At 30.3% G+C, this 16,646-nt stretch overlaps 1 protein-coding gene across 8 annotated transcripts in view; it reads left to right on the top strand.

Moving 5' to 3' along the window:
- Window positions 1-16,646, top strand: part of LOC105427477 (F-BAR domain only protein 2) — a 31,706-nt gene that overhangs the window by 11,048 nt on the left and 4,012 nt on the right. For 2 of the 8 annotated variants that reach the window (XM_089078024.1, XM_089078022.1), the window contains 11 exons: window positions 985-1,290; window positions 3,749-4,006; window positions 4,108-4,303; window positions 4,378-4,716; window positions 6,630-6,746; window positions 10,611-10,710; window positions 12,271-12,529; window positions 13,695-13,962; window positions 14,919-15,399; window positions 15,484-15,700; window positions 15,824-16,172. In XM_089078024.1, the coding sequence (XP_088934150.1) occupies window positions 1,024-1,290; window positions 3,749-4,006; window positions 4,108-4,303; window positions 4,378-4,716; window positions 6,630-6,746; window positions 10,611-10,710; window positions 12,271-12,529; window positions 13,695-13,962; window positions 14,919-15,399; window positions 15,484-15,700; window positions 15,824-16,172 (2,851 nt within the window). In that variant the 5' untranslated portion in view covers window positions 985-1,023. The remainder of the gene's footprint in view (window positions 1-984; window positions 1,291-3,748; window positions 4,007-4,107; window positions 4,304-4,377; window positions 4,717-6,629; window positions 6,747-10,610; window positions 10,711-12,270; window positions 12,530-13,694; window positions 13,963-14,918; window positions 15,400-15,483; window positions 15,701-15,823; window positions 16,173-16,646) is intronic. The other 6 variants (XM_089078026.1, XM_089078023.1, XM_011639231.3 and 3 more) reach the window with 6 other exon arrangements.

Below are 16,646 nucleotides of genomic sequence, written 5' to 3'. Positions count from 1 at the left end.
GAAATAAAATTGCGAAGAAATTGAGACGTATAGCTGCTGCGAACAATCGGTACAATAGGATGACAAGAGCAATAATATATAATGACACCTTATTACGGCGATGTCACTCGAGAGTTCTGCTCAATGTAGGTTTACTGCATGATCAGAGTTCAAATGTTAAACGGTTAAATGATTTTAAGTACCATTTCAACACGTATGTTTCAATTGTAATATTCTAATTGCGATACTTTTATACAAGGATTCTAATATAGAAATAATAATTCATGCAATTTCCCTCTATCATATTTTTTATTTCATTCAGTTACTAGATTTTCAAATTTGAAACATATATTTGTAAGGGTATATTTGTAAGGGTAATTTGGGTCAGAAAGAATACGGTACCAGACAAGATATTATTTAAAATTATGAAATTCTATTTTAATAAAGAAAATCCACTTGAGGTCATAAAGAATATAATGTCCTGTGTTATTTATTTTCTTAATGTATTTTTAATCCGCAGAAAATTTCCTTTTTCAATCACTGGCAATTTCAAAATTATTGAAGCTTCGATATTTTCGTTAAAGAAAAGTTAATATTTAAAATTCGTCAATTTAAAAAAATTAATAAATTGTTGGTGTTTAAAAAAAAATATATATATAGGATAGAAATTATAGATTTACTCTCATTTAGACTGTTCAGTAAATATAAGTTTGCGAATGGTTAAATACAAATTATGGCATCTCGACATTAAAAATAAAGACATAAAATTGTAAAATAAATAAACATATACAATTACATAAATTAACGCATTTTTAATTAAACAAAGTATATATTTTTTCAGTTTATTTTCAAAATAAAATTTCTTCTTTGAACGATCGAAATAAATAAGTCTTAAAGCAAATTAGAATGAATATTATTGTTATTATTTGTAAGAAGTGATTTGAATTTGATGAATTAAATTTAATTGACAGAAATACTGAAGTATTATTTTGTTTACTATTCAAGGGCGAAAAGAATAATGGATTTGACGTGTTATATCATAACATGAAGCATGGTGTAATCGCCAGCAAGGAATTGGCTGAATTTTTGCGAGAAAGATCAGCCATAGAGGAAAACAATTATAAACTCCTTAGTAAGGTAGCAAAACAGGCGAGTAATAGCACGCAAGGAACGTTTGCACCTGTATGGGCTGCTTTGAGAGGTGCTGCCGAGAAACTCGCCGTTTTACACTTCCAGATGGCCCAGCGGGTATCCGAACTCATAAAAGATGTCTCAAAATACACCGACGAATTGCATAAGAAACATAAGGCTGTATGTAATTGTGTCTGTATTTTTAATTTATTGCCCAAGTCTTTTTGCTAAAAAAAAAAAAATAAACTAATATTTTTCATACTTACTAAGAGAAATATTTCTTCAAATTTTAACTTGAATAAACTTTCTTATATCGAAAAAATACATTTATTGGTAGTATTGGAGTATTTATTGGAATATTTCGAATACACTAATGTTTGAAACTAATGTTTTAATAAATATATTTAAATTTAAAATACAATATGATTTTCAACTTAAATGTAATATTGGTAATAAAGAAGATAATAGAGAATAATAAAAAAAAAAAAGATAATTATTTAATTTAAATATTTTTTTCTTTTATGTGATTATTATTTTTAGTTAAGCAATTTCATTATTTTTTTTTTTTTTTTTAATTTTTTACTTAAAACAATTTTCACATTTTATTCTACAAATTTTTTTATAAATCTTAAACAATTATATCTAAATTAAAGACTAAGATACAAAGATTATGATTTGATAATTATATTTTTAAAATATTTATCATAAATAACATCATGTGTTATTTATCAACAACATTGCAGATAAATGCACTAAATCACATGTTTCTAAAAACAATGGAGAAAGCATTCATTTTTTTCTTTCTTGAAATATTAAATTTGAAAATCTAATATTATGACCTAAACATTTTATTGCGACATATGCATATTTTATGCATATATTATATTATGCAATCTTTGATATTATCATCAAATCATCATGTAATTAAAAATTGATAAACAATGAAAAACTGTTGTATCCATACATTATACGATTAAAATCGATATGTTTATTGTCCATAATCATAGATTTTATAATCTTGTTATTTATGAAGTTATTTATGGAGTTTTGACCAAATTTTGCAGCAATTGCTTCAAAAAATAAATTTATTGAAAGAAATAATATTTTCTTATTTTTCATTTAACTAAAACATGTCTTACATTATGTTTAAATATTTATTTCGTTACAAACAATATTTAACATATCTAAATCTTTGAGAAATATTTCAAATAATAGCTTTTTTGTATCGAATAATTTAGAATTTAATAAAGTTTATCAATATCTTTATTCAAAAAATATAAACGTTATAAAGTTATGTTGTCTTGATGAAACAAATGTAAGCAAATAGGAATATTAAATCTAAAGAAATGTTTCTCTCTGTGTTGATGAGAAATTTCAAAATTCTCATTGATGTCTTATTTGATTATGATCTTGCAAGGTAAGATAAGATGTAATCTTTTATTCATGATTGTCACATTTTGCCATAGAATATGTTAGATATGTTTCACAAATTATCCGTTATCAGTATCCGCCTACAGTTGGGACAGTAGGTTCTCTCATCATCAAGCAATTGAGTCGATGATGTGCAGAAGTCTTATCTATCAATGTATATGCGTATATAATTAACTCTTTGATTACGAAAACATGGATTGCTAGTGCTTACTTCACATTATAAATGAAGTAATATATATCGATATATAGATATCAATGAAGGTCTTTATACGTAACAAATGTTTAGTCATTTTAAGAAAACTAATCAATCACAGTTGATGCTAAGAAAAATAATTGTATAATAATTAGTCAATTTTCTTACGAATTTACAGTTACGACTAAAAATTTGTCAAAAATCTTGACCAAGATTACTGATTATTATAAGAATGTAATAGGAATGCTAAGTTTTGCAATGTATTTTATTGTATGTGCAATAGAATTGAATTTTTTATGAACAAATATTAATTATAAAAATAGTTATATATTATTTAGAAGGGTGTAAATAAACAATATACAAATAAAAATATGAAAATCATAAATAAAACATCTTATGTATAAGCAATTATAGATTCTACTTTAAAATAGTTTGTGTATTTCTCATGAGTATTTTGATAAATTAAAATCTAGAAATGTAAATATGCATATTATAAGTAACGTTTTTAACAATTTAAAACTATATATGATTTTTAAAATTTTGGAACGTTTTAAAATTAGATATATTAGGAAATCATAAATGTAAATTAATAAAATTAGTTGTATTATAATACTTATAAGATAAATGAAAATATGAAAAAAAAAATATCTGTTCTTTTTAAAGGTCAATAGATTATATAAATAAGTATTTTATGAAATTTCACTTTTTTCTTATCACTTTTGCATCACTATCTGTCATTTATTCAAAATATATTTTATTTAATTCAGACTTTTACGTTAATCTTTATACGTTTGAATTTCTGTTTTTGTGATCATCGAAACTTAAATCTCGAAAATTATTTCTTTGGATTATTTCTTCTCTCTGTCTTTTGCATTGCTTATGTGCTAAAACGGAGATTATTAGCAGTCCATACTTGAATAGTCAAAGAATTAATTGTATTGTGCATCAAATTTATTTGCATTAATTAGAACAGTTTAATCAGAGAATAATATACACTTTATCAACAATACTTAGGTGAAGGAAGAAGAATCGTCTACCTTAGAAGTTGTACAAAGTATACAGAGCATTACAATAACATTGCATAAAGCGAAGGATATGTGTATGCAAAAGCGCCTCGAATTAGAAAAATTGAGAAAAGACAATGCCAGTCAGAGGGAGCTGGAGAAAATAGAGGGCAAGTTCAAAAAGGCACAGGATGATTACAGGACGTTGGTAGACAAGTACACGGTCATACGAAACGACTTTGAAGCAAAAATGACTCAAGCTTGCAGGGTATTAATCTTAGATTAAATCGCAAAAGTTAGGTTTTATGAAATAATATTATACAAAGAATCAGCAAAGCATACTAATTAATTTACATTTTCGTTACCAAGCGGTTCCAAGACGTGGAAGAGACACATCTGAAGCATATGAAAGAATTTCTGAATACATATGCCGATGTTTTGCAAACCAATCACGAGCAGGTTGGCCAGGTACATATCGATTTCAAGCGACAGTGTGTCGATATGACGGTGGAAAAGTTATTAGAGCAATTTGTTCAAAGTAAATATACGGGTTTCGAGAAGCCAGGTAAAAAGAGCATTTAGATTTTTTTTTTCTTTCTGCGTTCCTCATATCGATGACGTAAATGATCTGTAAATCAGGTGTGATCGAGTATGAAGAGGTCATGACGAGTTTAGCGGAAATAACCAGCCATTCTCAGTCGGAGGGCAACGTAGAGACACCTAAGGAAACGTCAAAGGGCACCAATGGTGAAACAGGCGTAGCCGGTAACAGTCACAGTTCAAAGAAAAATCAGGGATTAAAAAGGGAGGGTGATACTTTGAGGGTATTGGATGAGGAAAGGGGAAGGGTGGGACTGGAAAAGGATAAAGAAAAAGAAAGACAGAAGGAAAAGGACAGAGAATTGTCACATGTACAAGCCACCAAGGCTTCCCGCCGTACTACCTCGCTACTCAACCTGTTCATGTCCAACTCCCAGGGTAGGTTTCTTTCTCTGTCTCTCTCTCTTTTTCATTGAAGTTACGTAGACTTTTTCGAAGTTTCATTATCTCTTTAATTGCGATAGTTTGAACCTACCTTGGCTTGATGCAATGAGATGCTACATCTCATGCAAGGCATATTTCTTTTTTGTTTCTTATAACATGTTTACATTACATCGAGACACTCTCACATGCTCTCCATATTGTTACACGAAAGGCGTGGATCATACTTTTGATCATTTCTGACAAAATTCTATCGTCATCCAGAATGAATATTTATAAGTATTGGCATAACATTGCATATACGTCTGGGTAGGCTTGTTCTGCCATTTTAATTTTATATCCATTAGTATCATTGATCACATTATACACTTGCCCAATTGAATTGTAGCACTCGATCACAGATATATCAATTCAAATATGATATGCAGTACAATTTTTATCGACTTATTTATGCTTATGTGGTTGTTGTGTTATACTTGCTTATGCGTAATGATCTAACATTAGGTGGGGGATGGCATACAGAATCATTGTGTTCCAGGGGGATTGTTTTTTATTTATTTTAATTTAATTATTAATTATGTTCTTATATGTATATTGCAAATTATATTTTTGTGTATATTAAGAATATATATTATTACTTTAGGAAAAAATGAAGATTAGGGGATCTTCCTCTAATGGCCTTGACATATGTTGTCAAAGTCATAACTCTAAGTAACCTTCAAAAAATTTTATTTGTCGGTCGTTCTTTGTTAAAAAGTTATTAACAAAATGTTTTGAGAAATATATCAGTTTTGGCGAAATTAATAATATTACGGTATTTATTTATAATACGGTCTTCACCTCTGATTTTGATAAAATTGATTAATCGACATGGTTTCAAAATAAAAAAATCTGACAGAAAAACACGACGGTCTGCCTCGTGAACCGAGATATTAAGCGTTAAAGTTGACCTTTTTTTGATTAGGAAATCTGTCATAGCGATATAATGCATCAAACTGAGTATGTGTTGTGACTCGGTATGCATAATAGGGAGGTTCGGGGGGCGAAGCCTCCCTGATCAGGAGTCCAGGGGACTAAGCCTCATGGTGGATGATTGAGGAGGGCGAACTCCCTCTTCCTCCACTATTCAGAACCAATTACGAAAACAATACTACAAGATTAGATTTATAACAAAATGAAAAGATCAGCGAAAGCTCCACACCTAATCCTTGCGTTGGAGTCTTTGTTAATCTCATTTTTAGCATATGATTTGACTCATTAATTTAATAAGACGAAAGACAAGAAAATAAAAATCTTTTCTGAAATATCATCATAATTTTTATCATAATTTTTATAACTTTTTATGATCATAACTTTTTAACGAAGGACGTCCCACGACTAAAATTTTTCAAGGATTATTCAGAATCATGATTTTGACAATATATGTCAAGATCAAGGCTATTGAAAAGTGATCTCTTAATCCTCACTTTTAATTACTAATCCTTACTTTTATTATTTTGTTTATCTATGGGAAATAAATAGACAAGTAAAGCAATGAATTAGTTTGCGTGCTCAGTTATCGTGTGCAAACAAAAATTCCTTAATCATATTTCTTTACATGATTAAAGTACGTACTTAATTCACTTTATAATATATATAATATATAAATCTTGTCTATCGCATATATAATTCTTGTCTATCGAATATTACTGTCATATATTCAGATACGAAAATATAAGAAGATATTGTATAGTTATTTAGAATGTTCTTACTCCCTCTGGAATGTTCTTATGCCATTGAAAGTGCAAAGGTCATTCGAGTTCGAATCGGAACTAACATGCATAATAGTGCAACATGAAGTAAGAGAAAGAAAGGGCCGTCAATTGACGAGGAGGTATTCAAAAACGTGAGAACGATAAGTGTTGTTTCAGACAAACAGAGGCAAGCAGGGTCGTCTGGTTCGGCACCTGTCACCCCTCAAGGGAACAACCTGCCTCCTGCTGTTCCACCTCCCAGCATCTCCAGGAACCCTCTCAGAGGATCTAAATGTAACAGTTTACATTTTACTCCCGTACCCCCTCTACCATACCCTTCTCTCACTTTGTTGTTAGGATACAATATACAATGTACACTAGAAGTTACTGATGCTGATGTTAGCTACCGAGTACATTCACAAGATAATCGTCCTCTTTATTTGAATCTCATTGGTACGACGTATAATTAACGAGTATTGTGCTTCTGTTTGTAAGGGTTTCTATTTATCTCGTTCTCTTCCTTTCAAAGGTATCTTCAAAGTACGAAACGTAAAATAACTTTGCACACAGTCCTTCATCTATCATGAAAAATGCCTCTATTAAGCTAGCCTCCCGCATCAGCGCCAAATAAATTTTCATTTATTTTAAAATTAAGTGTTCATTAGGTGCTAATTAGATGCTCCGAAATTAAGTGCTCGAACAATTTGGCAGAAAATTAAAAAAATAGAAGGGCTGGCTTAAACATTAAGTTAGCACTTTCCTCCAATAAAAAAAAATTTTTGCTTATATGAAAAAAACAAATATGGTTCGACGCATAACGGTTTGAGCATCTAATTTCGGACTTGAGCATCTAATTAATACTTAATTTTAAAATATATGAAAATTTATTTTGCGCTGGTGAGGGAGCTAACTTAGTAGGAGTGAAAAATAATTGTCACACTTTTAATCGGTGATCTTATCCGAATGATTTATATGGGACATTGAAAAAAATGATGCAGGATTTATTATAGACATACTCATCAAGCTGAGTAAAAAACTTCCTGTAATCATAGGTACAAAACTCAATCGTTAGAAATGATTTTTTTATGTCAGAAAACTTTGTGACTTGTTTGTTTCTGAGAGCAGCTTTCTTACATAAAAAAGTCGCTCCTAATTCCGAAAAGATTGGATTTCAGCCCTGCTAGAAGATTTTTACTCAGCTTGGTGAGTATTATCTACCATATAAATGCTGCTTTTTTTTTTTAATACCTATATATGGCTCGAATATAAATGGTCAATAATTAATTCAGAAATCTGATTATCATAAATTAATAATTATTAAATATTAAATATAAATTTTCAGATATTTTCAGAAATTTATTTTATTACGATATTTAGAGAAACTTTTTTCACGATTTGTGACGTGATATAGGATCAGGTTTATTCGAGCATTTCCCATTTGTAGATCTTTATCTATTACTTTTCTCTGTCGGTTAGTCTTTCTTTATGGTGTTCGGTGACAGTGACATTATTTCTTCTTAAATACTCCTTATACATTTTGTGATCGAAACAAAACGTAATATGATTAAGTAAGTTGTCTATTGATTTATAGTGGTTGCGCATATTCTGGTTCCTCCACTATGCACACTTTTAGAACACCGGTGTACGTATCCTAACGTTGTCTAACGCTTTAAATTAATATTATTCAGATTAATAGTATCCAGATTTATCGATTTGTCAAACAAATGAGCTGATATGTAGATGTAACATTAATTTCTGCTTCACTTGTAACGCACATGCAAAATATTTCTTCACTTTGATTTGTTTTCATTATTTCAAAGGGACTCAAAAAATCACGAAGACATCTTTAAATTAAAAGAAGAAATATTTTTCGTTTGTATTGTCTTACTAACGTTGAAAAACGCTTATGTAGAACATAAACATATCTAGCATTAGAAATGTATGGGAATCTAATTATTTTTGTACTTTTCTGAGATTTCATCTATAAATTGTTTTTCTAACAATCGTCTCTGTGAATATATATCATTCAATTATGGCGATATTAATCATCTTGCGCGATCAAGATTTATAAAATTTATAAAATTTATACATTTATGTAGTCGAACTATAAAACTATAAACGTGTTTGGTTTATTTAAAGAAAATTTATTTTTTTTTTTTAATTTTAAATTTTTATTTATTTTTTTTAATGCACTTATGGGAGATTAAAAATTAAGTAACGTATTTTATTGTTCGTGTAAATATCGTGGATTTCAATAAGTGTGCTTATAACTTTACATCTGTCTTTCCCGTATGTTTGTTTCGTCTGATAAAGACGAACAAATTAGCACATGAACGGGTTATACAATCATAAGACATACAAGCATCCGTATATCTAACTTATTTACACATAAGTGATCCGAATGCTAACACGTACCACTAATGAGTGTCCTGAATAGATTGTAATTACACGGATCGCAGCATACAATTTTTGTTTCTAAAGTTCATTTTGTAATGCCAGTGCAGTGAGATAAAAAAAGAAATATGATCGAACTAAAGGGAGTTGGACTTGAATAATGTTGAAATGCAAGCGTAAGGTTGGCTACCGACGGGGCCTCAGGTGAGCCGTTTCTTTAAGATTTATAATTTGCATGGCTCACGTGTTTATACCTTTTATATTTATTTTTTAAGTGCAGGAATATTGTTCTTTCCTTTCCAATAGCATAATATGATTCTACAAGCAACTATTACCCCGAATTCTCATCGATGATGATCATTTCCATAGAATCTTTTGCAGCATCCACATTTATCGATAAATTACATTTCCATCTTATAGAATATTTTTTTCTTTCTGGATTATTCTTCTAAATGTTTGTACGTTCAATGTTCGAAACTATTTTTGCATGCAACATTATAATGGCTTGCAGAAGATATGTGTATACGATTTTCCAAAGAGACGCACAAAGAAGAACGCGCAAAATAAAATAAAATAAAATCTTTATTACAATGTCAGTCTAGGTTTGGTATAATTGTTAGAAAAACAATTTAAGAAGAGAATAAGCGATGCGGAAACTAAGACTTTTGATGGTGATGGTGCGTGGGATATCTTCATATTTCCACTAACGTGCTCTACTTCACTGAATTGTCTCTTCAATTTTATATTTCACCCTTTTATTATCTGCATCTTTTGTTTGATGTAGGCATTCACTTATATTTTTCGTTGTTTCACGAGATGCTGACGTGTGTTTCCTTTCGAAAAGTAAAACTCGTAAAAAGTGTTCAATAACTTTATAAAAACTTATTTATAAATTTTTATATATAATATATTAATATATTAAAAAATATATATAATGACATAATTTAAATCTAAATAAATTTATATTGGTTGTAATATAGGCGCGATCATTTGAGTTTTGTCAGGGAATTGATGTCAGCATCATCAGAGAATGTGAAAATTAATTAGTTAGAAATACATATAGAGAATGCTAATCATTAATAGGATCTACATCGATTTGTTTCGTATTAGATGCTACTTGATCACGTTGCGCTATGTTTTCAACACTTGGAAAGTAAATTCTTTAATCTTTATCTATCATTAGATTTTATAAATGTACACTATATTCCATCAATATGTTAAAAATATTGAATCAGATTTTAATAATTTGTATACTTTTTATATTCATACAATAGTTCTCATTCAAATTACACGTTGCATATTTGGATGTAGACCTAGTAATGCAATTGTATAGTTTATGCTTTTTTAATTTTATTTACATATAGTCTAATTATTGGCAGAAATATCAATATAATATTTTTTTTTAAGTCAACATTAGATTATTTCTGTTATATTTCTGTATCACAGTATCAAATTCTAAAAATATTATGCTTTCCTTTGCGTGCAAAGTTCTATTTGTAGGAAATAAAAACATTTTAACATTCTAATATATATATATATATATATATATTAACATATTAGTATATATATATAGTATATATATTCGTAGATGTTTTAGTAGTAGTGGATTTAATGGGAATTTAGCATATTAATTCTGCAAATAGAAATGAATACGCAGTTCAATGTAGCTGTAAGAGTGTAAATCGCATAAAATATATTTAATAAGTAAGTACATATAGTGCAGTCCACCGTGTTATCTACATTTGGGGTGTCCACAATCAACAGGGTTTCTACGCAGTAGAAGAGAAAAACGAAAGGAGAAGAAGGCGAAGAAGAAGAAGGACCTCGTGGACACAAGCAGCAATAAAGAAGAAAAGTCTGACCTGTCAGTACACGCATGCACAGCAGACCTAGTGCACATAAAGAGTCAGTTTCACAATCAGCAAAGTCAATATATTTATATATGCTAAAAAAAGAGACACATATAAAATACTTATTAATTAAGATTATGATATAAATGAAATACTTTGTTGGATGTGAATCTATGGCTCGGAATGCTTTGTTTATATATTCTATATTTGTTTATCTAAGATATCGATATTATAATTTTTTTTTATCGTTTATAACATACGAGAAACACTTGAAACATGAGTCTGCAAATGCTTTCTTTCGTGTATTTATGGGCATTGGATGAAATTTGAATAGTTTCATAATGAATAAACAAAATGAAATGGATTAAACATTACATTAAAAAAGAAACCTATTATTTTGTGCGCGCGCGCGCGCGCGCGCGTGTGTATATGTATTAATGATCCTTTGAGGTTTTCACAGTTACATTATCAGGTCGCTCCTCCTCCTAATGAAATGAATTGCAATATTTACAAAATATTAGCATTTAACAATATATTATGACACTGATAATATTCGTAAATCTATTAACTTTTTTAATTAATGATGATCATTTAAATTTATAATAGATGTTTTTAAGAACTATTGAATTTATTTTTTAACATTGATAATTGTAACCATACCTTAAAGAATTTTTTCTTTTTATAAAAATTATTTCTTCCTAGATCTAAACATATATCATTAAGTCATATAATTAATAAAATTTTTATCTTTTTTTATATTTATTTTTACAAGTTCATAAATGTATATATTTTTTTAATGTCAATAAAATGATTATTTTTTTTACAGAATGTTTAATTTGTTTTATTCTGTTTATTAATTAAATAATTACAAAGATTTTAATTTCAATAATTTTTCGATTGTCTTTGTACAAATATTATTTGATATTTGAATATGATAGCATAATATAAACAATGATTAAAAACTGAATAGAAATAAAATGTACAATTTTAATGTTCATTGTCACATATTTTGCACTCTTCCAGATTACATTTAATTGTTTCATTAATGATGATTTAGATTAAATCCTTTATGTCTAGTTATTAGGCTTTATATTGATTTTGAGAACAATTATGAACGAAAAAAAGAAATTTTATGAATTATTAGATAATTGTTCGTTTTCGACAGAATATACTAAATTTCTGTATTTATAATAAAAAATTTAAAAGCTGCGAAGTTCGAAAAGAAAACATCCATGTGGATCCATGTATCACAATTTTTTGCCAACTACAGTAGAATACTTGCGTATGGGTGTGAGTGTACATGAACATATATGCAGTGTATGTGTGTGTCATGTGTCTATCTGCTGTGCTGTCTGTCTGTGTACACGTGTGTGTGGGTGTGTGGGTGTGGATGTGCCCCTGTGTATAGAATGATATTAAGTTCAGTTACTTTACATATCACACTTATAAGTATAAGAATTTTATAAGTTTTAGCATGCTTCTAGCATGAAAGATTTTTATTGTGTAATGCACTGGGCCTGCTGGAATTAACAAAAAAGTATGTTATCTTAAATGATCTGTCATGAACACAATAGGGAGGACAAGGATGACAGCAGAAAATCAGAAACGCCGACGCCGGAGGTGGATGAGGACGGTTTTTGTATTAGACCGAAGCCAGATCCGTGGGAAAACGAAAAAGGATTCTATTCCAGCTCGGATACTGATTCGGAGGACGAGAGGGAACGTAAGATCCGAGTGGAAATAAAACCTCTCAGCAATGGTGCACCCATGAGCGCCAGCGTGGATGAATTGAGGGCGACAGTGGAAAATTTATCTTTATCACCTGCACCAACAGTGAGTTATATTCTACTGAAGAATCTCGTATCGCTATATATCGCGGCTCATAAAATAATAGATGTTACTTTATGGCTTATAAATGAGCAAAAATGTGATATATTCAAACATACTTGTCGTTGTACAATTTTATGTTTGCATCACTAATATTAATTTTTGACATTAGTTTTATTTAAGTATAAAAAATCGAGACAAAATAATATCTTTATTTGATTATCAAATATTATAAATGTATAAAATATATGCAAGAGGTATATATATTTGTATTTTATCATGATATATAAACTATGATACAATCGCGAAAGAATAAATTTTTTATGAAAAAGTTAAAAATATATATAGCGATATGTGTTTCATAACTAGTAACTGGAAAGAGAAAAATGACTTTATATGTGAAAAATGAAATTGAAAATATAGAATAAAATTTTTTTATTGACATTTTATTTTCGATAAATAACTTTGAATATTCCAATACAAGCATTTAACTAAATTCAATTGACTGTTGTGTTTGTATTTGTTTATGTGTATTTATAAACATAACATTGTCAATAGAAAAATTTGCATCAGTTTAGTTTTCAGTCTCTATTCTTTTTGATATGATTATTTATCAATCGGGAATATATAGACATGATCCTTGAGTTAGGCGCATGCAATAATGCTTTCGCAGCAGTTTATTATTATTATTATAGTCAATATTCTAATCATTGATATCCTGAGATAGTTATTTAAAGAATAGAATAGAAAACTTGCATATGGTTCTTTCGAACGAGTTTATCAATATAGTGATTAGTTAATCTGAAATCTAGAAAGAAGCATTTTGCAAAATATGCTGTTATGCCATCATAGAATACGCATAAGAAAACTTTTCACGATACAATATTAATAAAACAATTTATCATGTATTATATGTTTTATCATGTATATGTATAAGATAATATTTAAACTTTTTTTTGGAAAACAGCTTTGTATAAAAAAATTTTATTGTATATTTGTAATTTATTGTAAAACAATATTTCTTACAAAAATGAATTGATCTGTATCTTTGCAATTTGCTTTTTCACGAATAATTTCTTTCTCGATTATATCACATTCTCGGAACATGTATTATGTATATAAAATATGAATTGCTTTATTTTTCTTAATTATATGTCACTTTCAAACGTAGGGACGTAGAGGATCGAATACCGATTCCGATCATCATATGAAAAGGTCTCAGTCAGTGTCACAGCAATTAGGAGGTAAGCCAAGCTCAGATTTACTTGGCCTAAACTTGTTCAATCCTAGCAGTACACCATCGAGCGCATCGACACCAACCGGCAGCCATCCGTACGCCCCGCTGCAGAGTCCACCGCCGCTTTCCACATCGCCGACCCCATCGCAGCCACCGCCGCCACAATCTGCGCCGCCCACACACTCCCATACTCGATTTCCAGGTAAGCTCCATTAACGAGTTTATCCTCTTGTCCTCTGATAGCAGGAAAATACAGATTCATCAAGCTGGTATTGAGCGCGAAATAGACTAACAAGTAAACCTACCCAAGTATAACTCTCGGATTTTTTTCAAATTTCGCATAAATATAGAACTATGGAAAATATTTTACCCATGTCTTTCCATTTTTGATCCATAAGCGATTTTAAGGGCAGTTATTACCCTTTCAATTTTCCCTCTTTTAACTAGAAACAGAATAATGCTATGTAACAAACAAGATTTAATACAAGATATGAATTTTTTGAATCGCTGATTACAAATATAAAATCAGATTTGCAAAATTATTCGCTTAAATAAAAGTAATTCAAACAAATTAACAAAAAGATTGGAGAAAATGCCGTATAAAGACATGTCTTATGTATAAATTAATCGAATAAATGATTTTATACATGGCATTAAATGTGTAAAATAAATTATTTTAAATTATTTTTGAACTGTAAATCATTCAAAAAACCAGCAATATAGTTGAAAACGATTAAAATACTTTACGACATAAGTTTTAGTGAATTTTAGATTGCTAATTACATATGTTATTGACGAAAGCATTCTCTTTTAATATTATATAAAATCTATTTGTTATAGTAGTAAAAAATTAAATCGTTAATGTATGTATTTATACATAAGATATATCTTTATACAGCATTTTTCTAAATCTTTTTGCTAATTTGTTTGAATTATTAATATCATAATGTATAAGAAATTATGACTAGCACTTGACATCATGATTTGTTATAATAATGGATGATTGTATGGCAATATCTGATAATTGTCGATTTTAAAGATTGCTGTTGTAAGTAAACGTGGAATAATAATAAATTTAAATCAATTATATTTCTTACTCCTAAGTGAAATTGCCTAAGAGTTTTGGAATAAATACGTTTTTTTTTTTTTCTTTTTCAGATGGAGATTTATTTTCGGAAGTCGGGGACATCACGCCGGCTTTACCGCCAAAGCAATCTGCATCCTCTACACCGACAGGGTCGATCGTGATACCCAGACCTCCGTCGCGCAGAGGGGAGGGTCCTTCACCGCGTGGCAGGATGTCACCCGCGACGATATCCCGCGCCGATAGCGTTGCCAGTTTAGAATTTCGTACCGCTGGCGTGGGCGTGGGTTCCTCGCGGGGACCATCCCCGCTTACGATCGGTCTAGCCGACACCATCCCTCTGGCGGTGGCTTTTCACGAGATAGTGCACTCCTATTTTCGCGGCACGGACGAGACTCGCTGTCAGGTGAAACTCAGTGGCGATATGATGCTCTCATTTCCGGCCGGTATCGTTACGGTTCTAGCAAACAATCCCAGTCCTGCTAAATTGACCTTTCGCGTGAGAAATACTAATAGGTTGGAAAGGCTGCTGCCAAACAGTCAGCTCATCAGCATGTAAGTCATCTTAGTTAATCTCGCTGATTGTTAAATTGAGAGAAGGCATCTTAATAACACGAGAGACTGCGGGACTATTTGCAGGGACGCGACTCAAACTACCGTCGACAGTACAATCTTCGAATTCAACATGAGTGCCTTAACTACATTGCTACGACGGCAAGCTGAACAGAACCCCTCGGCCTCGTATTTCAACGTGGATATCCTCAAGTACCAAATCAAGTGCAAGGAAGGCGCGAGTTCGTGCCCCTTTCAATTAGTCGCATATTGGAAGTGTGAGACTACCCATACCGATCTTAAGGTATCCGGACCATCTCTATTAAGAGACATAGAAACAATATATCGATAGAAACAATTGTGATGATCTTGTCTTTTTATCGCTTGATGTGATTGTCATTACAAATCAAACTATTTTTGTTTCTAGATTGATTACAAATACAACAGTCGTGCCATGGCCTCACCGAGTCCTCTGCTGAATCTCCATGTTGCAGCGCCTATCGATGGTGGTTTCAAGTCGTTCAACAGTAAACCACCAGCGCAATGGTTGCCCGATACCAACCGCGTATTATGGAAATTCACGGAGCTTTCGCAACATAGCGAAGGCAACGGAGTTGGATCTCTAAAGGCGCGAGTTGAACTTGAACATGGCCCAGGCAATCAGGGCACGATATTCACCCAGTTTAATTGTGAAGGGACCACATTGTCGGGCGTTGAATTTGAGCTCATAGGTTCTGGATATCGATTGAGCTTAGTAAAACGAAAGTTTGTGTCTGGTATGTTAGACAATTCTTAATTACAAATTTTAATTATTATATATTGCATTATTATGCAAAAAGTTAGTTAAAAAATTTTTAAATTACTTAAAGCATAAAGAAATGATATGATATAATAAATATATTATTATTTTATTAATGAATCTTGTGTATTTAAAAAATACACACATAATTTGAAAGCTGTTGAAATTAAATAATTGTTTTGTAACGAATTTTTCTTAGAATAAAATAAGCTGAATACACTCCTTTAAAAGAAATACATATGTCGTTTTGATTAACAGAATTGATGTAGTGCAAAAAGAATATCGCATATTTATGAACTTGTGAAATTAATAATATTACGAAATAAACCAAAAATTTGATTGATGATTCAGTAATATATGTCCAGATCTTGACATAAGTAATCATCTCCATAAGAGAAATCTGAAATTTTTCAAAAATATAGCAATTATTAATGTTAGAAAGTGAATTTAA

Source organism: Pogonomyrmex barbatus, unplaced genomic scaffold (genome assembly GCF_055798465.1).
Source record: "Pogonomyrmex barbatus isolate J1 unplaced genomic scaffold, ASM5579846v1 scaffold21, whole genome shotgun sequence".
Lineage (NCBI taxonomy): Eukaryota > Metazoa > Arthropoda > Insecta > Hymenoptera > Formicidae > Pogonomyrmex > Pogonomyrmex barbatus.
The sequence above is the reverse complement of the archived record's forward strand: the minus strand, read 5'-3'. Positions and strand labels throughout refer to the sequence as shown.